This window comes from Danio rerio, chromosome 19 (genome assembly GCF_049306965.1).
Source record: "Danio rerio strain Tuebingen ecotype United States chromosome 19, GRCz12tu, whole genome shotgun sequence".
NCBI lineage: Eukaryota > Metazoa > Chordata > Actinopteri > Cypriniformes > Danionidae > Danio > Danio rerio.
Genome location: NC_133194.1, coordinates 38,175,119 through 38,199,324, shown reverse-complemented (window position 1 = coordinate 38,199,324; position 24,206 = coordinate 38,175,119). Strand labels below are relative to the sequence as shown.

Genomic DNA, 24,206 nt, shown 5'->3' with positions numbered 1-24,206 from the left:
AGTAGGTTATGCGCTGCGGCCCGGAGCTGGCGCGATTGAATATATACTGTAAAACCCTCATGTTTGTTAATGTTATTACATCCATTTGTGTTGATATGACAGCAAACTCATGCTGAGAAGTTCGGGGGGCGTGGTTGATTTTACATAAAGCGTTTGGTTGGAAGCTCGACTCCGCTCATTTTCGCGCTCCTCCTCTGGCTCCATCAGACAGTCCTTCTGCGCATGTCAAGGCTCCAATTTCAGCAGTCTTTTGCGACAGTTTGTGCCAGTCAAGCAGGCGTTTTGCCCTCAAGGCGTTCAATGGGAAAAGGGGCTGTCGCGTCGTCCATATTTTTTAGTCATTGGTTTACATGATCAAATGAATTAGATAATAAAAAAGAAGAAAGCATATTTCAGGACTTGATTCTATTCATATACTGTAGATGTGGCAGATATGGATGTGATAATGAGGTTAGCTGCTGAAGGGGCAGGATTTAATGCAAACTAAAGGGGCATTCATACTGATTTCAACTAAAACCATAAAACTATTTATGCATTTTGGCTATTTATTTACACAGTAATGGTGTTTTGGGGGCCTGAAAACAAAAATAAGATGGCATGATTCCTCCGGGTGCTCCGGTTTTCCCCACAGTCCAAAGACATGCGGTACAGGTGAATTGGGTAGGCCAAATTGTCCGTAGTGAATGAGAGTGTGTGTGTGAATGAGTGTGTGTGTGGAAGTTTCCCATAGATAGGTTGCAGCTGTAAGGGCATCCACTGCATAAAAATGTGCTGGATACGTTGGCGGTTCATTCTGCTGTGGCAACCTGGATTAATAAAGGGACTAAACTGACAAGAAAGTGAATGAATAAATGAGATGGCATGAATAATACAGTTCATTTTTTATCGTTTTGACAACTGTGTCATCTTTGTGTAAGACCTGAATGCAAAGCAAAACCTTTTCAGTATTTAGCATTGTAATGTCATGGAATCCCAACAAAATGCTTGAATTCTGTAAAAAAGACATTTTTGTTTTAAATATTCAAAAAAATTTTATTCATCATATAAATAATTTTTTATTTTAAAGTCTGTGTTATTTCAGCGTTTTGTTTTTTGTTTTTGTTTTGGGTTTTTTTGATGACATTTTCAACTGAAATGATGATGTATTTCCAACTGAAAATATTGGAGTAGGGGGCGTGGTTTAATTTATGCACTCCTCTTCTTTTTCACTCACAGCAAACTAATGGTTGGAAGGGCGTGGCTAAGCATATTTTGCTCAAATTGTGAAACTGACATGATCAGAGAAAGAGTGCCATTGCAGAAGCAAATGGTAAGATTTTGATTACAGATTACCCAAATAGATTTTGCTAGTGGATTTACTTGCACATATTATCGGTTCACTTTAAAGGTGCTGTATGTAAGTTTTTGACTCTTCCAAAGCATAAAAATAATAACCATGCATAATAATATGTTTGCAGATATTTAAGAAACATGCTAGATAAACATTTTTGTTTATCTGTAAAACAATGCTTAAGTCAGATATTCTACTTTGAAAATCTGCATTCCGTGCCGGAACGCTGTGTTTGTTTTGTAACCAGCCCAATGCCAGTTTAGCTAAATATATTTTAGCACCCTGGGTTGCCTTGGTAGAAAACCACGAATCTCTCTCATTCAGTCAGAAAGGTTCTGTAAATATGCATCTGCAGCCAAAAATGTGTCCTCTGGTGGACATTAACAGCCTCCGAAACGAGACGAAGATTCATAATTTTAAAACCATAAAACGTTTTTGCATATTGGCTGTTTATTTACACATTAATGTTGTTTTGGAGGGCTGAAAACACAAAAAGTGTGAATTCTTTACAAAAATGGCATCACCCATTGGCCTGGCATGAATTATACCATTCATTCATTCATTCATTCATTTTCTTTTCGACTTAGTCCCCTTATTAATCCGGGGTCACCACAGCGGAATGAACCGCCAACTTGTCCAGCAAGTTTTTACGCAGCGGATGCCCTTCCAGCAGCAACCCATCTCTGGGAAACATCCTCACACACTCATTCACACACACTCTTATACACTATGGACAATTTAGCCTACCCAATTCACCTGTACCGCATGTTTTTGGACTGTGGGGGAAACCGGAGCACCTGGAGGAAACCCACGCGAATGCGGGGAGAACATGCAAACTCCACACAGAAACGCCAACTGAGCCGAGGCTTGAACCAACGACCCAGCGAACTTCTTGCTATGAGGCAACAGCACTACCTACTGCGTCACTGCTTCGCCTGAATCATACCATTATTTATTTATTTATTTATTTATTTATTTATTTATTTATTTATTTATTTATTATTCATTTATTTATTTTCTTTTTGACAACTGTTTCATCTTTGTGTAAGACTTTCAAAATGCAAAGTAATACCTTTTCAGTATGCCTTTTCTTGGTTGCCTTGGTGGAAAAACGGCGTATTTCATTAAGTCAGTCAGGAAGGCTCTCCAAGTACGCATCCTTAACAGCCTTCAAAATGAAACGCAGATTTAGAATTCCACATGATGTGGTTATTAATTAACAAATTATATAAATGTTACGATTGTAAACATTAGGTGGGCAGGTTACATAAACCCGTGTCCTAACAACACACTACACGCCGACATTTGCAGTGATAAGCAATTAGGCTGTTTGCACCAGACGAAACAAGACAGCCATACAGAGGCACAGAATAGTGCACTCACTGCACTTCAACCAAATGGTAAGGTTTAATTAATACATTTTCAACATTTAATATTATTAAATAAACCTATTAAACCTATTAAATGTACATGCTGTATCACTGATGCATAGACTCAGTTCTAGATTAATTTTCAAACTGTTTATTTTTTTCAAGATCTGAGGTAAATTATCTGCTTCAGTAGTATAGCAATAAATGGCATGTAAAATGGAATTCAAACTCACATTATTAGCTTTAAACACTGAATAAAGGTGAGGTGTATCTAAGTTAATCATTGTCATAGAAACCATTTCTAAAATATAAATTTCAGGTGTTGGTCAGGACAAAAACTCCTTTTAATACGGAAAATATTCCTTCTATCGCGTGCCGTTAAAACACTATATCGCTTTTATTTAGAACACTATTTAACTCAGCCTTTAGGTTCAATAGTCAGCCACGCTCTTGTTGGTGTCGTCAATCTGGCAACCTGTGCTTGCATGTACTTTGAACCAGGAGTGCAATACCTAGTTCAACCAATGGGTGTCAATAATACACACTGCATGCGTCAAATTAAACTTAAAAAAATGTGATTAAAAGAAAAAGCTCAACAAAATCAAGTTGATTACATTTCTCCTCTAAATTGGAATGAATTTAATAAGTGCAGCTTTGGAAGCATTACAAGATACGTTCATGCCAAAACCATAAATCCAATCTAAATTTTTTACACCTTTTGCATACTATAGATTTAATCAGATAGGCCACGAGCCTCCTGCATAGAGTGAGAACCTGTTCGGCTTTCTGCTGATGTGTGCGGTTAGAGAACTGGATTTATTACACTGTCAGAAGGATGCCAAATGATAACACATGAGATAGGGCTATGATCCTGGCTCCCTCTCATTGTGGCTAATGTAATAGGTGAGGACAGTGCCACTAACATCATTGAGTGTCCCGTTATAAACTAAAAAGTACTCTGAGGCCTTTTGAAGCATGTTTTTTTCTTTTATTATGGTGTGTGCAGAGACAAAATGTGCAATGAAAGAGTTTGTGAAAAATAAAACAGATGTCTCCAAGATATTTTGAATTCACAGCATAATGTTCAAGATTAAATGTCTGTGGCAAGAGTGATATAAACATAATCCCAAACCAGTAATATTATGCATAAAATCTCTCTATGCAAAGTGCCGACAGAACTTTTTTTTCCGCTACGCTATGCTGTATTAGAGTGAAATAATACGGTTTTAAAAAGAGCACTGGGGCTTGTGAGTGCTTTTCTGCATTTTGCAATTATTATCACGTATTATATAACTTAAAATGAAAACCTGACAGGCATCTCATTGATTTTCAGACTGCCACTGGCTGCCCCGTAACTCTTCTGGATCAAACTTTTGCCTGTAGCAACTGCTTTCCTTCAAAGCTGCAGTTTTAGAGATTGTTGTGAGAATATATCCTGTGAAATAAGGGTAATACTTCTCCCCATGGCTTTTGTGCACATTTTTGTGATTGCACTGTTTCTGTGTTGCTTCTTTGCTAAGCAACATTTTCAAGAAGTTCAGCCAAAGATCGCTGACATATAGATGCAGCGCTGAGAAGAGTGAACCAAACATTATTGTAGAACAACTCATCTCTGAGAAATGATTCCTGAAAGATTAGATGGCATTATAGTGTTGTCACCTGTGAGCAACTTTAAGAGTTTGGTTATAATTTACGAAGCCTAAGGAAAAAGTACCACTTTTTAATGCACGACAGCTTTTTTCAGACCCACACAGATTTCCCAGAGTGTTTTGGAAATGATTTTGGCAAGCAGTTTTGTAAAAATAAACATATTTTTATGGGTTAAAGACAAGATGGCTCAGGTTAGTGTCCACATCAAATGTGATTTGGAATAGTGACTTTGCATACTTTGTATATAAAAAGTAAGTAAATATGGGTGTAACACATTTCCATCAACAGTACACACTACTTGACAAAAGTCTTGTTGTTGATCCCAGTCGTAAGAGCAACAAATTATTGACTTTTTGTAGATTTTTCAGATGAATTATCTGTTGAACTGCATCGCAATCATCACAAATACTGCAGAAAACCTATTGGAACCCGCATGGACCCAAGATTCTCACAGAAATCAGTCAAGTTTGGTGAAGGAAAAATCATAGTTTGTGGTTGCATTCAGTATGGGGGCGTGCGAGAGATCTACAGAGTGGATGGAAACATCAACAGCCTAAGGTATCAAGACATTTGTGTTGCCCATTACATTACAAAATACAGGAGAGGGCAAATTCTTCGGCAGGATAGCACTGCTTCTCATACTTCAGCCTCCACATCAAAGTTACTGAAAGAAAAGAAGGTCAAGGTGCTCCAGGATTGGCCAACCCAGTCACCAGAATGAACATTATTAAGATGAAGGAGGAGGCATTAAAGATGAATCCAAAGAATCTTGATTAACTCTGGGAGTCCTGCAAGAACTCTTTCTTTGCTGTTCCAGATTACTTTATTAATAAGTTACTTTATTAATAAGTCATTGCAGAGACGTATGGATGCAGTCCTCCAAGCTCATGGGATTCATGCACAATACACTGCAAAAAAATGCTGCACTGGATTTTTTTACTGGTTTCAAGTCCAAATATCTAACAATTCTTAAATAATCTGGCAATTGGGTAAGCAAAATAATCTTATGTTGAAAGGAAAACCAAGATTATTTTGCTTACCCCGTTGTCAGATTATTTTGCTTGTTTTAAGGAAAAACTAAATTAAGTGTAATTTTGGCAAATTATTTCTTAAAACAAGACAATGTTTTGCTTGTCTAGAAAATGCATCTTGATTTAAGAACTTTTAGATATTTGGACTAATATCTAATATTAAGTAAGCATTTTTGCAGTGTATTACTATATTATTAGCTTTCCACTGCATCATGACTATATTCTATACTGTACATTATTTCTGTTTAGCTGCAAGTATTTCATCTAAGCAAAGTCAGACCTTACTGTCCTAATTAAATAATTAAAAATCAAGGCATGATCATATTTTATTTTGGTAAATAAGTGTAATCTAAAGGCCTTTGCCTTTCATATAAGCCACTTTTGAAACTAAATGATCAACTAGAATTCAAGTTATTATTTGTTGTTCCTAAAACTGAGATATATATATATCTATAAACTAAAAAAAAAAAAAAAAAAACTGCTGACAAATGTTTACCTATAGACTTTAGACTTTCTTTTGAACATTTAAAAATAGAACTTAGTAATTGTAAGGAAAAAGGCAAAGCAAAAATATAAAAACTCACAAATATTTTGCTTTTGGGGCTGCAATTGTATCTTTAAAAAAGTTTCTTTATTCCATGAAGTCGTTATTGTAATAAATATGTCTGACAAGATTTTTTGTGACAAATTATTGTTAAACTTATGTAAAATATATTTATTTTATTAGATTTCTGTTTAGTTTCATTTTAGATCTGCTTGAAAAAAAACATAACATCATATTGACGTTATACCCCAACGTATCTCAACGTCGTGGGAACATTGAATTTTGTTTGGAAATGAAAATAATGTTGACGTCAAAACTCAACGTCAGGCCGACGAAAATGTCAAACCAAAAATCAACCAAATATCAACGTCTAATCATGTTACACCTTGACATTGTGTTGAAGTTACCACTATGACATCTATCAGACGTTGGATTTTGGTCACTTTCCAACACAATCTAATAGCAGCCAAATATCAACGTAATTCGTTTTTTGACGCCAAAATAACTTCGTACTCAGACGCTGGCTAGAAACTGAATTTTGGTCACCTGACGTCCGGACCTAAATCTAATCTAATATTAATGTTATATGATGTTGTGTGGAGTTTGCTTCCTCTGGGTGCTCCGGTTTCCCCCACAAGTCCAAAGATGTGGTATAGGTGAATTTGATACTCTAAATTGGTCATAGTGTATGAGTGTGAGTGGAAGTATTTGGGAGTTTCCCAATGATGGGTTGCAGCTTGAAAGACATCCCCTACGTAAAAAATATGCTGGATAAGTTGGCGGTTCATTCCGTTGTAGTGACCCCAGATTAATAAAGGGACTAAGCCAAAAAGAAAATAAATGAATGAAGGATGTTGTGTGCCTGCTGGGATGTTTTGTGATACATCTGCAACACGAGTGGGTGCACACACTAGTACTTACTAATATCATTTTACTGGTATTTACTCTAGTGTTTGCTCTGAGTGCATTAAGTTATTCCGAGTCTGTTCTGAGGAGCTTATCCATCATTTCCAGTCTGAACAGCGTGAGAAAGAAAACATTGGGAGAGAAAATGAGACAGCTGCTATTGAACAGGCAGAAACTGAATTTTCCTCCTCGAGCGAGATCAACTGACTCAGCTCAGCGTGACATTAAGTGTTGTTGTCCAAATCTCCGTTTTTTGAGGAGCTCTACAAATAATCGTTTTAAGGAAATATTACGCATCTCTTCCTGGAGGATATGAACACTGCTGATAATATAGTTCTGATGCACTACAAGATAACATTTTGAGATGTTGAAAATGTGCCATGGATTCTGGCTGCAATACAATTAATTTGGGTTTTTAATGAAATCCATGGAGATAAATCACATTTTTGATCATTTCAAGGCTAAATATCTTTGAGGGTACAATAATAGGATGTTTTTATACATATAAAACTACATAAAAACACTGAATAAAGCTTAAACTTTGGACTGAAGTACACCCTAAAGTATTTTTGAGAAGGAAAAAATTTAATGTTATCGCATGCTATATAAGTGAGGTCTATGGTCTGTATGATTGCAGATTATGTATCTACAAACATTATATAAAATATGACATATCTATAAGATTATACATATGAGCACATGTGTAATGAATTCATGATAACACCACTATCACGCGAGTTTAAAATGCCTCCTCGTTACACGTATAGACTGTAAACTTACATGTCATTGCACCGCCATCTAGTGGTAGAAGAAGGAAATGCCCCGTTCTGTGATAACAAGGACATGAGAATACTGAGCTGAAATTGCTAATGTTTTATTGTTTTAGAGATGCAGTTCTCATTTTATGAAAGGCCTGTTGATAAAAATCGAAACAAAATCGAAGCATAGTGCATTTTGCCGTAGAATTAGAAAAAAATAAGTTATTAAATTGCAATATTATTAGCATCCACAGAGGAGATCATATGGGAATATTTTAATATAAACAATAAATGTCAATCACTTTGGGGTTCAAATTACATCATATTATATTATATTATATTATATTATATTATATTAATTTTCACAAGACTAAATTAAATCATATGGGGCTATTTTGCACTATAAGAATACATTTCAAATCACATTTTGCACTTCACTCAATAGATATATAGGCATATATATTATATGTATTTTATTATATGGAAGGCTAAAGTTTTTTCTGATCAATCCACATGTTATTTTTTATCCACAAAATGAGTTCTTAAAATTTTCTTTTGAACACAAATCTAAACAAAATTGCTACATTCATAGTGCATTTTGCCGAAAAATTAGAAGAAAAAAAATGTTATTAAATTACAATATTATTAGTATCTCCAGAAAATAAATTATATGGGAATGATTTTATTATAAAAAAATAAATATGAATCACTTTGGGGTTCAAATTATATTATTTTATGTTATAATACATTATATTATAGCTGTCGCGACCCCGGATTAATAAAGGGACTAATTAAATAAATAAAATTTGGGGCTATTTTGTACAATAAAAATACATTTCAAATCACATTTTGCACTTCAATCATTAGATATTTATAAATATTATATTATATTATATTATATTATATTATATTATATTATATTATATTATATTATATTATATTATATTATATTATATTATAAAGGCATATCTATTGTATGTATGTATTATTATGTTGAAGGCTTTATCTGAGCAATCCTCACATTTATTTGGCACAAAATGAGCTCTTCAAATTTCCTTTTGAAAAAGAATTTACACTAAAGGCTTTCGGTTTTGCATTTTCAGACTCGGCAGTCCATAACCAAAGACTACAGAATATAATAATACAATAATAATAGTTCTAAAAGGTCAAATTAGTTAAAACTATTTTAGTGAGAATGAATTAGAACTACACTGCTTGTGCTTGTGTATACTTAGATGCAAGAAACGACTCAAATAAGAACTTTACAGCTGTGTTGTCCTCTCTCATGATGTCATGGAACAATAAATCTATTGTATTTTTTATTCTTTTTGAATATGCAAAATGAAATCTTTTTTTATGATTTTGAACAATATGCAGAATGACAGTACCGTAGACCTTTATCAAATGCCAGGTATAGAAAGAAAATATTTTACCTTTTGAAAATATGTGAATTATGTACAGTGTTCAGCATATGAATATGCCCCATTTTAAAAATGAATGTTTTTATCCATTTCTCAGTGAATATGGGTGATATATACTGGTGCATTTGAACAAAACAGATTTATTAAACCATTATATATTTATACAAATAATATTTTAGTCACAGAACATCTGTAGAAATGGAAAGATAATGCGTTTAAATTCAAGCAAAATATTGCTAAAATAATTACAAACTACATTTCAACAAAATTGAATATATGTTTTTGTTTCTCTTTATTTTTTAGCTATTTTTTAAAATTTCATTTATCAATTTTCCCTAACAAAGGGACTAAGCCAAAAAGAAAATGAATGAATGAATGAATGAATGAATGAATGAATGAATGAATGAATGAATGAATGCATTTTTCCCTAAAATCAAAATTTGGCCTACTAATTTTTGAACCATTATTGTAAGTTATTTTGTTAGGTTAGCTCCATGTTTGGCTTCAGCACTGACTTATGTAATGTAAATGCACAAATATAATATTGTAAAGCATCCTATGGAAAATATTAATTCAAATGAGAGATTTATGGGGGGTTGTACTCATATATGCAGAGCACTGTATAGACATTATTTAGAGACTTGGATTTCATATGTTCTATGTATATTTGTACATATACAGTTGTGTAAACTGTTTATTAAAACCTTTTTGCTCGTAATGTGAACATCCTAAAATAGAATTTTCTAATTTCAAAGAGGAGTTACACCACAAAACAAAACCCAAAAGCATTTTTCCCCCCAGAGATACTTTGTGATACTCACAATACAAATGAGACAGACATTTTTTTTTTAGACGACAGAAGAAGCTGTTTACATCAGTTAAAAAATAAATCGTATTAATGTACCCATTTAAAAGACACCTTTTATTTATTTTAGTCTACACTAAACTCAGGGGCGGATTTAGTGATTTAGGGGATTTTGGTTTTCTTAAAATGAATTTACAAATTAAATATAATTTTTTTTAATTGACTGCTGGACTGTTCCCCTATGGATATTTTATTAGGTAATATTATTACTATTACATACCACTACAATATTATAATAACATTATATTCAATTGTATATTAAATAATATTTAATTACATTAAAATTGTATTTCAAAATACCTTTAACTCTCACCATACAAAATACGGTAGAAAACTACTAGTTTATAGGTGTAAATTACACTTCTAGATATTTATTGGGGGATCCCTGATTTCCTGGGGCTCTAAGCGGGCTCGCTTATTGGTTGAATCAGCTCCTGACTAGATCTCATTTATTGTTGCCTATATGTCTGTTCCAATAAAACTAAAATCATTGCATTAGGACATTACTGCAACTGGATCAAAACACAGAGACTCTTGTTATTTGACTTTGTGGTAATTTGCCAGAATATGTTTAAAAAAAAACATTGAGATCTTGCACAAATCTGAGAAAATAGGTTATTAAATCCCTTCATAAACAAAGCACTCCCAAAATGGATGATGGCTCCAAAAATAATATCATATTCCTTAACTATGAGTGGGATTTCGACTCTTTTATAAGTACTGTTAAATTTAAACATGCTTCTTTTATCACAAAGCCTACAGTATTAGTATTATTACAGTATATACGCCATACTTTATAAAAACAACAAGTAACACAGTCCAAGAAAGATCTGCAATGGCGCTGAAACAAAGAGTTGGCCTAGTCTTGTTACAGATGAATTACACATTCATAATTATAGATACGTACTGATGTTATGCCGTGCAGTGCTGATAAAAAGCAATATAAAAATACATACAAAAATACTCACAGAATCCTTGACTACAACACCCACAAACCAAAGCGTGGCAAGACTTCCGGTTAGTCGGCAGTTATTGAGGAAGTGACTCCTCCGTCAGTGACAGAAACAACATCACGGGACTATCTTTGCACTGAGCAGATTAATAAAATATTACCTGTAACTGATCTGTTCCACACCTGTAATATTAGACAACATGTCTAGGCAGTCAAACAGAGCCACGGACAGCAAGAAGATGGTGAGTGTGTATCGTGTTGTTTCAGTTACTACATAAACCCAAGGCTGCTAGCTAACATGCTATTATTGTCGGATAAATAACCTTCTTATTTGAGCAGTGTTTGTATTATTACATTAAAATAAAGATACTGTTGTGTTGTGTGTGTATATATAAATGTTAGTTATTTTATTGCTCGTGTTCCACAAAGGACACGTCTTTCTGTAATTAATCAGCTCTTTTTGAATTAAAAACGGTGAGGGAATGCATGTAACCCTTTAAAATAATGGTTTTGTGGGATTAAATGAATGATAAATTCGTTGTAGTGAGTGATGTATGCTTTAATGGCATGATGTTTCGTGCATTTTTTTGGTTTATTTTAGCAATAACTATACAGCACAGAGCTGTTATTATTATGCTGCTTTATTCTGTTAAAAAGGTATTTATGTAAGCAAAAAAAAGACGCACGTAGGTTTGTCCAGCTCTGTCATACAAGTTTTTTTATTATAAATGTTTAGGTTTCCTATTATGTAGATGTGTTTGTAACAACTCCATGTTGTGCCATGAGAGGGCGCTTGTGACCACTGTGTGCTCATTGATTCAGATCATCTAAGTATGAACTGAAGTTTCAATGCTACAGTACAGACTGAGTTCTATTGTAGATCTTCTTTATTGAGGATCACAAAAGCTATTATATTTCCTGACCACACTCAAAGATTTGTTCATTTATTCATTGCAGTTATTATATTATACAGTATTACACACATAAAAATGATTTATTCATTCATTCATTTTCTTGTCGGCTTAGTCCCTTTATTAATCCGGGGTTGCCACAGCAGAATGAATCGCCAACCCATCCAGCAAAAAATAAAACTGAATCATGAACCTGAAACAACAATAATATTTTTATTAATATTAATAATAATAATAAATTTAATAACAATAGATTATTTGAGCGTTTTTGTAGAATCGTATTAGGGCTAATCAAAATATGTTTTGACCATCGATATCACAATGTGTCTATGCGCAATAGCCACATTGAAAGATAATACAATAGTAATAAAAATAGATATTAATATATATTTTTTTTTGCTTATTTATACAATGATGACCATGTTATTCCACATTTAATGGTTCAATTTCTGTCCTTGAATACTGTTAGACGGCCAAGAAAACCATAAAGCATTCATTTCTTTATTTTGCTTGTAATTTATTATAATTTACGCAGATGCACTACATAGAAAAAAAAGATCATCCCACTTGATCATAAACTAAGGAAATCTTTTCAAACAGACCTATTCAAATCATCTGGTGATATTATATTCATGTCCCAATTACATCACAGAAAAAAAAAAGATAAAAATCGCAATGTTAGATTTTGTCCATCCCTAAATCATATTTATTTTGTAGCGAGGCAGTGGCGCAGTAGGTAGTGCTGTCGCCTTACGGCAAGAAGGTCGCTGGGTCGCTGATTCGAACCTCAGCTCAGTTGGCGTTTCTGTGTGGAGTTTGCATGTTCTCCCTGCCTTCACGTGGGTTTCCTCCGGGTGTTCCGGTTTCCCCCACAGTCCAAAGACATGCGGTACAGGTGAATTGGGTAGGCTAAATTGTCCATAGTGTATGAGTGTGTGTGGATGTTTCCCAGAGATGGGTTGTGGCTGGAAGGGCATCCGCTGCGTAAAAAACTTGCTGGACAAGTTGGCGGTTCATTGCGCTGTGGTGACCCCGGATTAATAAAGGGACTAAGCCGACAAGAAAATGAATGAATGAATGAATTACAAATGAATTATGTGAATTATGACATACATTTATATATTAAATCATACACAGCATTTATGAGTACACCCCTCACAAATCTGTCATTTGAATTAAAGGGCCATGAAACCCCCGTGTTTCAGCAGGGTGTTTTCACACCTCCACTTTGGAAAAAGTCAGAAAAGTGGGGGTGTCCAGCTCTGTTTAGGGGGGAGTGTCGGAGGAACTAAAGTGGGAGGGTGTGGGAGTGTCTATTTGGGCACGCGCGAGTTTCAGTCAAAATACACACACAGGAGAAAGAGATGGTGTTTAACCTACATGGACATCTGTAGTGGAATTATTTGCCAAATTATTAACTGGTGGACTTTAACTGCAGTTTGACTCTTTCATTCAGGGAATTCATTCATGCCCCTCGCGACAAACGAGATATTTGATTCGAGGATCTGCTCTAAGCGTGTATTTTTCATGCAATGTTTGATACCGCACGGCGAATGACAGAAAAAAAACTCCGCATTTCCCGGAAACTTAGATGCACACGGCAGGTAACGTCAGAAAGCCTCGTGTGTTATTCCGGTCACAAAATGCGGTGCTAACATGTTTGCACTCAGCGCAATAGTTAACTTAATTCGATACGAACAAACTGAATAAACAAAGAGCACTGGTCGCTCACTTACCAAATCTGTAGAGACAGGTCAATCACCAGCAACTAGAGCCGCGTCTGAAGAGAAGACTACATCCGGAATCCGGATCTCAGCGTTTGCAGATGAGAACAGCTCTCAGGTAAACAATAATCCCCCTTAGACACGTAAGTTATTGTTGTCGAGCGTCGCGTACACTGTTAATCCACACGTGAGTCTGAGCTCTCACAGAGAGAAAATGAAAACGAAACTTAACTGCAGCAAAATTTAAAAGCAACACTTCACGCTTGTTTTGCCAACACAACGTGGCGTCTCTGTGGTGTAAAGACGGTGACACTAATGAATATTAATGAAGTTGCACAATAGAGCGCGCTGATTGGTTTGAACCAAGCCTTACTCATGCATTAATGCATCACACTGTAAGACGTAATAAGGCACACTCTGGCACAGACATCCAGTCTGCACGCTGGAATACACGCTATTATGTCATGACCGTGACGCAGCTTCAAAAATTCGTTTCAAACAGGAAGTACGAATTTGCTTGAAATAACGCAAAAACAACCAATTTACACTTTTTAGTGAAATATAGGTGTCCTAATAGTGTTTTTAGCAGTGTGGGACACATATACGACTGTCAATAGCTCAAAAAATGTGTTTTGGTGTTTCGTGACCCTTTAATATTTTCTATAGAATGCTATACAATATTATGTTTGTGCATATACATTACATTAGTCAGTGCTGAAACCAAATCTGTAGCAAATCTAACAAAATAACTTGCGAGAACGGTCCAAAAATTAGTAGCCCACATTTATATGTTAGATAATTTTTTTTAATTAAAAATATAAAAGATTAAAAATCAAGAGAAAAATAATAAAAACATATATATAACAATCAAATAAATCTAATTTTGTATTTTCGTTCAATATTTTGCATAAATTTAAATGTATTATCTTTCTATTTCTAAAGATGTATGGTGACTAAAATATTATTTTAATAAACATTTAATAAATCTTTTTGGTCAAATGCACCAAAATATATTACCTAGATTCACTGAAAAAATTATAAAAATATTTATTTTCAAAATGGGGTGTGCTTGGTTATGCGGAGCACTGTGTGTTCTCATTAAGGCAAGGAATGATTGTACTCTTGACTCAAAAAAATCTTTTTATTTTATATAAATCAGGTTATTATTTTTATTTATTAGCTTTCTGTGTATTTTTATTTCTATGTTAAATGAACTGAATTTAGTGAGTCTTGTTGTGCTGGTCTTTCTCCTGAACAGAATTCAGAGTTATTCACTCTCACATATGGAGCTCTGGTCACTCAGCTGTGTAAGGACTATGAAAATGATGAAGAGGTCAACAAACAACTGGATAAAATGTGAGTCTGCCTTTCCCTTGCTTTCATTCTGATTTAGCCCTCTCATCATCAGGAATTTCTGCTGACGGTCAACTGGCAAACATATAAGTGCCTTTAAGAATTTTATAGTTTGCCCAAGTCATTTACAGTATAATCCTAATACAATATTTTTAGTACATTACTTGTATTGCTTAGAAATATAATCAAACATACTTATATGTTTTACTTTAAAACTGTGAAAAGTTTTTTTTTACTTTTACACCAGAGCCTATCCTCTTATTTAAAATGAGCTGAAACAACATCATTCTTGAGATTATTTGGGGACAACTTACTTTCTTTATGTTCAGTCCACTAAAATTTGTTAATTGAATTTAATCAATTTGTGTCGGGACAACATGAACGAATTGTGTGGATTTTTTTTTACAGTTTTTAATGTAACAACATAATGTTTGTGATTTTTTTAATATGCTTTTTTATATTAACAGGGAGCAGTTAATTAGGATTTTTTTCTAATTAGTTACATTTTTAAGTTTTTTTTACACATGACTTGATAGGAGCTGTTAAACTTTACTATTCAAGTAAAATGTAATTTGTTGTGTGTCTATTTTTTAATACACAAACTAATCCTTGGCTGCTAGTTGTTTTACATAAGTGAAGTTATTTTATTTAATAATATTAATCAGTAGTCCACATGTGTTTCTGTTGTCCTCTCTTTTTAGTAAAATAAAATAAAGTGATTATATTTTAGGTGGTGTAACTTTTCACTGTTAATTTGTCTAGTCAGTTTTCATTATTTTTTAGTGTTAAGATGGCTTAAAGATGGAGTAAATGCCATTTTGTCATATGTTTGTGTTGGGTCTAGGCTGTTAGTGTAATAATTATGTTAACTGCCCGGTTACTCCTGTGCCATCTAGTCTCCTGAAATTGGGTTGGGTGGTATTAAGTGTGTATAATATGCCACTTAAGGTTTTTAGAGAGCCGCTGTCTCTCTTCTCCATACCCGGCTACAGTAAATGAGTCGTGCAGCTGTAGGTTACACCCCTTCTTTTCAAATGCATGATTCTGTTCCACTTTTGGCTACTTGTCAAATTCTATTCCACTGTTAGAGTGGATCCAGATGAAAGAGATGGATGAGAGTGTTGCTTTTTATACATATAATCTTTTTTCTCTCTCTATTAACTTACTATTTTAAGTTTACCTCTCATGTACTGCAGTGTTTCTTTTGGTTGGGTGCAGATTTGATTCAAATAATAAAATAGCATTAACCATGTTTAAATTATGGTCTGTAAGAATCTGATATGCTTTTGAAAAGTCTCTTATCATTATTTTATCAGTCTCTTTGCATTTATTTCAACAAAAATACTGTAAGGTATTTTACCTGAAAGGTATTTTAAAAATTAATTATTATAATACTATATTAATTCTGTACATATATATATATATATATATATATATATATATATATATATATATATATATATATATATATAATATGGGGGAGTATATATTCTCTAATATACTGATTTAATGCTAAGAAACATTTCATATTATTCAAAAAACAGTTTTGCTGTAAAAAAAAATCTTAGATATTACTGAATAGAAGAATAGATTGGTTAGTTGACCTCAAATTTTTAAACAGTAGTTTATCACGTTAAAACAAAATAAACTAGGGTTGGGCATCTAAGCTATAATGCCGATCCGATACGCATCTCGATACAAAGAATACGATCCGATATATTAGCGATACATTTGTGACATATTGCGATGCAACACGATACGATTTTTTGGCGAGAATGCTTTTCTCACCACTTTTGGAGCTGGTAGCTACAGTTGAAGCAGTGCGAAAGCCGGGGATGCAGGAACACTGGAAGATGCTTCCACAACAACACCGAGGCGCCGCTTCAAGTGAGATTTCAGATTAGTCGTACTGCCCACGTATTTTACAGATGCGCGGCACATTTTGCAAATTGCATCTGTCCTGTCAAGTCGTCCATCCTTAAATCCATAATGTTGCCATACATTAGATTTAAATCTCAGTGGGGAATAAAATGTTTGTTTTGCTTCTCGCGCTTTCTGAGGGCGTACCACTCGCTTCATCCGCACACCTGATACACTGAGTTGAAGTGTAAGTGTACACATCCGCAAATCCGTTGCTAAGGCTTACCTTATGTAGGTCGATTAAATTATGCGCCAAAAACAGGTTGACAACACTTGCTAATAAATAAAAAATACATTCTATATTAAAAATATAAGCTGTATCTTGGAAAAACCGATGCATCTCGCAAAAACCGATGCATCTCGATTTGCTTCCAAAATTTCATTCATCCTCTGCTGCTCAACCGATGCACTCGCATTGTGCACGCGCATGACCGCGTATCGATACATATCGGTTAATCTTCCCATCCCTAAAATAAACGTATTAATCTGTAATAATAAAAATAAATTCCTAAATCCAATCAATATCTACTGAATTGTTCTAATAAGAGGTCTGCATTTCCATTGCTGTTCTCGACCAGATTTTTTGTGGCCCGGGAATAAATTTCTGAAAAAAACTCGGTAGCTGTTGGTAACTCTGGTGTAATTTGAATGGGATCGAGCGGTTTAACAATATACCGCTCCTGAGGCCAAATATTACTCAATAACAGCATATCGGAGATTTCCTCATTTTTATTGAGCACTGGTACAGCCAGTGCTCACAACTGTTACTCATGATAAACGCATTGAGCAGTGGTTTCTGCACGTGCTTTTTTTTTAAATAAAAAAGTTCAGTTTTCTTTCAGTAGTCTTTACCATGGCAGAGCAAAGTGAAGATGCGCTGTCCTTAAGCTTGCATCTGAAAACAGTCAGAAAACCCACATCAGGCAAGTCCGATGTATGGGAGTCTTTCATGCGTCATAGATACAAATGGGAAAAAAAATGACCCTTTGTGCGATGTGATAATACCTCAATTTTAAAATTAGTTACAAGACTGGAACCTCAGGTTTAAGGCAGCAGTCATCACAAAGGGGCAAACAAGAGTGACATTTAGCCTACAATCTTTATCTTTTGGTAGTACCCTATTTAAATGTGAGATTTTAGAAACCAGATCTAAATTTAGCAGCAGTGGTCAGGTCGGGTAGAAAACGGGGCGGGTTGGGCAGCGGGTAAACAAAAGCTGAATATACGGTAGGAGCGGTTGGGTGCGGAATAAAACCTTGCGGGAGTGGGACTAAAGAATTTGTCCCGCGCAGATCTCTACTTCTAATCCTCCTGTTACTTAGAGGAATATTAAGATTATGCTGTCAACTTGAATAGCAGGTACAAGAAATTTAAATATATATATTATATTTAATTAACTTTAATCTACTTTAGTATTTAAGTACATTTTTGATAAAACTTTGGTTGTTCGTTTGATTGCCACATGACGTCTGATGTTAAATCTCATCCCTGACTCAAAAGCAGTTGGAAGGCGCTAGTTTAAAGATTGTGGGAAAAGCAGTAAGGATGCTTGGAGCCCCAACGGTTGTGATTTGGAGAATCAGTGGGCAGTGTGTATTCTTTGGCTGAGTGATCTTTTCATTTAAACCGTGCCTTGAACTAATCCAGTAGTCCCACTGATATTGGGTTTGGCAACCCGTCTGAAATACAATCTTTTTTTTTTTCCTCCTCCTGCTTCTTTAAAGCATCAAATATGATAGAAGCAGGAGTAAGATTTGACTTCTTTCTCTCTGACCAAACAAGTATGTATCTTGCTTTTTATAAGTCCTTGAAAGACTGAAGGGCTTTACTGAGACCTTCAAAGTGAAAAGAGATTATGATTCCATTTGGTGGGTGAAGTGAACTTCTCTGACAATAACGGTTTCACAGATTCTTTTCTCTTCTTGTGTCCTTTCAAGGGGATACAATATCGGAGTGCGTCTGATTGAGGACTTCTTGGCTCGGTCCAGCGTGGGGAGGTGTCACGATTTCCGAGAAACAGCCGATGTCATTGCAAAGGTAACTTGAGCCAATCGGAGCACATTCTGAGCAGGCAAGCATGCTAATGCGCAAGCAAGTGACTGGAATTTGAACTTCAACCTGCAGTAGCCCACATACCTTCTTAGCTTTCATCACATCTTTCTACCGTTTTTAATTTTTCAGAGTCACACAGCTTGAGAAACATCCGTGCTATGCTACCGCAAAGCCAACTGGCGGGCCGTTTGTGCAGCGTTCGAGTGAACCGAGACACTCGTGTTCCTCTCGGCTTGTTTTCTTTGGTCTGCGAGAGCCACAGACTGTGCTTTTTTTACGAAACACTGCACTTCACCCTAAGCATTTAGGGTTCACACTGACAGGATTGACAGAGCGTTCTTCCCGCTGTCCGTCACCTGTCCATGCTTGGTTGCTCTCTGTCTGTCTGTTCTCCTCTCTTCTTCTGTTTTCTCTGTCTTTCTTTCCTCACTTTCCTCCACGTGTGCCACGTTGTCGAGCGTTAATCCAGAACGCGTTGGTTTGCTGGGACCATGATCAAAATTTTAAACCTGAGGGTCTTAAAACACTTTTTAAACAACAGTTTAATGAGGTACAAATTGTGACGTTTAGTTTAGTTGTTTACAGCTGCAGACCAACACCATGTCTGCGAGATGTGCACTCACAGGTGTGTGTGTATGTGTTTTATGGCTTCAGACTCATCCAATCTTAATTTAGGGTCAGATATTTTTACTATAATTTTAATTTAAAAATAATTGTATAATTATAATTTTAGAGGGTGTGAGTTTTTTTAGGGTTTTTAAAATCAAGGGTTACCTAAAGTCAAGGATTTTTTAGGTTGTTGATTTTTAACTTACGTTTCAAGGATGTACAGTAGTTAGAAACACAGTATTTAAAGTTTATTGTGAAAAAAATTGGTAGCTTTATTTTAGTGTCAGTAACTACGTTTACATAGACATCAGTAATCGAATTATTTCCCTTAATCTAATTAAGACAATAATAAGACTAAGGTGTTTACATGAGTTGGTTTTGAAATGTTTATTTCATGATCTCGTTGTTATAGCACATCCTTAGATTACCGTCATTGCGTTACTGCGCTATCCACATTTCCTCCCAAGTTTCATATCATTTCGGGTGTTTCATTATTAATTTGTCATTTTTAACTGCGGTTTGGCACTCTCACTTTCATTCGGGCATGCCCCCCGTGACAAATAAGATATTAGATGCAACTATGAACTGCGGGAAGAGGTATTTTAATGAAAGTTGATACGACATGCTGAATGGAAGAAAAAAAAAGCTCTGCATTTCACGAGGCAGGTGCCTGTGGTCTGTAACGATTGTCAGGGAAGACGACAAGATTTTTGTCAGGCATTGCGCATTTTCAAGAATTTAATTCTATTATCTAAAATAGTCTTTACATTTATCTATTTTTATTGTGCAATGTACAGTACAAGTTGTAAATTAAGATTCCCAATAAACTGTTCATGTAAAATCCTTTATGTAAAATGCCAGAGATCTTTGGAATGCACTTGCACTTCTTCAAAGCCATATACTGCTCAAGTGTGCCTAAGTTTTTTCAGAGTCATGAATACAGCACCTAAAAAGAATGTGGCAGCTCTGCAAAATCACTTAAATGTGGCCTTGACATCATCGATGTAGGCAAGCGACTTAACATGAGGACTGAAGGGCCTTTTGTCTTCACATTAACAGATAGCTTTCAAGATGTACTTGGGTATCACTCCCAGCGTGACCAACTGGAGTCCTGCAGGAGACGAGTTCTCCCTCATCCTCGAAAGCAACCCGTTGGTAGACTTTGTAGAGCTTCCTGACAACCACAGTAATCTGGTCTACTCCAACCTGCTCTGTGGCGTTCTAAGAGGAGCTCTTGAAATGGTGAGGAGCACGTTTGCATGAGATGAATATGTTTCTATGATAACCTTCTATTAGCGGTTACACTAGTATGGTCAATTTTCTACTCCTGCAGGTTCAGATGGCAGTGGATGTACGATTCGCTCAGGACACGTTAAGAGGTGACAATGTGACAGAAATTCGCATGAAGTTCATCAAAAGGATTGAGGAGAACCTGCCAGCTGGGGACGAATGAGGATAAGAGACCTGAGAGACTTTTTATGTTGGGTAGGGAACCAAAAATGTTTATTTTGGTCAAAAGATGACCAACAGTTCCTAAAGCATTGTAAGTATTGCATTGAGAGCTTGTGTCAAGAAGATTCTCTTGATGTTTCACCAAGGATGGCATGTTTTTTTTCCACCTGGGCCAGGTTTTTTATTTCATCCTAATACCTTCTTAAGTCTTTTTGTATGACAAGATGTCTGTAGTGTGTTGTATGCATATTGCATTTAAAGAGAAAGTTCACCCCCCCCCCCCCCCCCCCCCCCAAAAAAAAAATTTCCACCATGTACACACCCTTAAGCTGTTTCCAACCTTTGGTTTGACGACCTTTAGTAACAAAATTGTCCCCCTTGACTTCTATTTTAGGGAAAAATACTGTGGATGTCAATGGAAATCCTCAGCTGGCCACAATCGAAGAGGGAAACTCGTCCTGATGACAGAAATTTAATTTTTGGGTGAACTATCCATTTAAGTCGGGCTTAAAGTGTAATAGGACTAATTTATTTAGGCATATAATAATAAATAATTAATTCTGACCAACTGTTGACCATTTGTCCTTATTCTCAATAGGCCTTTGACACAAACTAAAATGTACTTGGTTACATTAAAGCACTCATTTAAGCAGACCATATCACAGTGCTGGTTTTATGACCAAAACAACTTTAGATGGCTAATCTAAAAGCAACATTTTAATAATGAGCCTCATGTTCCACAAGAACAGAGTGTAGTCATTGCATTGAGAGCTTGGGTTAAGAAGAATCTCTTGATGTTTCACCAAGGATGGCTTGTTCTCTCCACCTGGTCCAGGTTTTTTTATTTCATGCAAATACCTTCTTAAGTCTTTTCTTATAACAATTTGTCTATAGCGTTTTTGTATGCTTACTGCATTTAAAGAGAAAGTTAAAGTTCACCCCCAAATAAAGATTTGTTCACCATGTACTCCCCCTCAAGCTGTTGAAAAGCATAGCTTTGAAGACCATTAGTAACACAATTGTTGATAGTCCCCAATGAACTCCATAGTGGAGAAAAATAATATGGAGGTAAATGGAAATCATCAAATGGTCACACACAGAGAGAAGAGAGAATTTTTTCTTTTTGGGTGAACTTTTCATTTAAGTTGGGCATAAAGTCTAGTAGGACTAATTTATTTACCCATATATGCTTTGTAAAAAAAAAAAATTCAGTCAGTACAACAAAAAAACAATCCTTATTTTCTTTCGCTTTTTCTTGTTCACTCAACTGTTGAAAACATCAGCTGCACTTACCTAAAATTCTTTGTCAGTAATACAAAAAACATCAAGTTGGGTTACTTGGATAAGATTATTTGTTTTCTAGAGAGGTGAGCTACTCTGTAACAAAGCTTTTTCACTTTGTGCCAACTGAACAAAAAAACATGAAGTTGAGTTGAGTGAACAAAAAAAAAACATAACTCTTATTTCCTTTGTCTTTTTTCCTCGTCTATCCAATTTTTTTTTTTCACGTTTATTTTTTAGGACAGTAGGGAGTATAGACAGAAAAGCATGGGGAGAGGCGAAGGATTGGCATAGGACCTGTAGGTGGAAATTGAACTTCGCTGTGAACACTGGAGTGCTATGTGTCAACGCACTAACCACTACACCATTGGCACTGATGTGTACTCAACTTTTGAAAACATCAGTTGCACCGACCTAAAATGTCTGAAGTTGAGTGAACAAAAAACTCTTTTGGAAATTGGAACTAAGATAAAATACATTATAAGAACGAACAAACATTGTTCAATTAAAAAAACAGGAAGGCATGCTTCACATGGGAAGCATTACAAAACATTTTTCCCTGTTTGTCCTGCCATGTTTTGATCTTTGTCTTTGTACTCAGTGCAGCTGAGTACTCTCTAGTGTTCTGTTAATTTGAGGTGAAAAAAATTATAATAAAAATATATATTGAGTACAGGAGAAAAGAACAAAAGGAATTTTTTTTTCATTCAACTTCAGGCTTTCCAGTTATGCAGACAAAAAATGTTCAGTTGGCACAACTTAAAAAGTTTTGTTACAGAGTAGTTCACCTGTCCAGAAAACTAATAATCTTATGTTAACCCAACTAAATGTTCCAAAAATGATACTAAATGTTTTTTGTATTGCTGACAAATAATTTTAGGTCAGTGCAGCTGATGTTTTCAAAAGTTGAGTAAACAAGAAAAAGTGAAAGGAAATAAAGATTATGTTTTTTTTTTCTTTTTTTTTCTTTTTTTTTTTGTTGTTGTACTGACTTAAAAATTTTTTACAGTGTGAATAAATCATTAATTCTGACCTACCGTTGAGCATTGGTCCATTTTATCAATAGGCCTTTGACACAAACTAATATTCACTTGGTTATAATAAAGCACTTATTGAGCAGACCATATCACAGTGCTGTTTTCATGTCCAAAACAACTCTAGATGGCTAATCTAAAAGCAACATTTCAAGAAAGAGCCTCATGTTCCACAAGAACAGAGCCGCAGTCTTGGGAGACGCACATGTTTTGTAGACGGGCCTGATGGTGTTAAGGGGAGTCTGGGAGGGGTGTAGGTATGTAGATAATGGGACCTGTGTGCACCAGACCTGTGGCAGGTTCCTCCACACATATGTAATGAAGTGTCACGGCGGCCCCCATCGCCATCTTTGACTTGTCGTGTATTGCATCGTGAGACTGTTATTCCTGCAGCGCGGCAGCAGCACGATGTGGTTGGAGTTAAACAACAATAACAAGGGCCTAATTCGTCTCAGATGTTTACTCAAGCAACGTGGAAGCAATCAGGGCCTGGAGGTTCACTGGTGCGTGTGCAGGACAGAGCTGTTTTGGGAGCCAGTGCCTTTTAATGGTGTAGCCCAAGGGTTCATGGTCATGTGGACCGATGGGAAAGGGGGGGGGGGGGGGGGGATAGGCCGTTTGCTGAAAGCCATTCATTTCTCCAGTGCAGCTCAAAGTCCGTTCCTGACACCTGTTAATCGCCTTACGTCATTATCCGGACTTCTTTTTTTCCAGAATTCCACACCTCGTCAATCACAAGCAGAAAGTAGTTTACAGCTTGTGCCCATACATTTGGAGTTGCTTGTCTAAACTTTCTGTGAGATTTGATTCACAATGATGTGTTGAATAATGCATTGATTGTGTAAGTGTATTGTTTTATCACATCAGGCCACTAGAGGTAGCTGTGAGCATTGTGGTCGGTGACCTTTTTTTTTTCCCTCTCCATTCTCATGGATTTGTCAGTGTTTCTCTTTAATTTGGTATTTGATTGCTCACGGGGTCCACCGACTGCTTGTTTTTGAATCTCTGGGGCCGGGAACTTATTTTATGAATAAATTCTTTAT

The 24,206-nt window shown here is 35.5% G+C and overlaps 1 protein-coding gene across 1 annotated transcript; it reads left to right on the top strand.

Moving 5' to 3' along the window:
• The first annotated feature begins 10,923 nt into the window (after nt 1-10,923).
• Nucleotides 10,924-21,411, top strand: trappc3 (trafficking protein particle complex subunit 3). Its single transcript, NM_001003601.1, is given in 5 exon segments — nt 10,924-11,069; nt 14,721-14,818; nt 18,673-18,772; nt 20,456-20,638; nt 20,730-21,411. Coding segments are annotated over 5 exon segments (543 nt in total). The 5' UTR covers nt 10,924-11,027; the 3' UTR covers nt 20,850-21,411.
• Nucleotides 21,412-24,206: the final 2,795 nt, after the last annotated feature.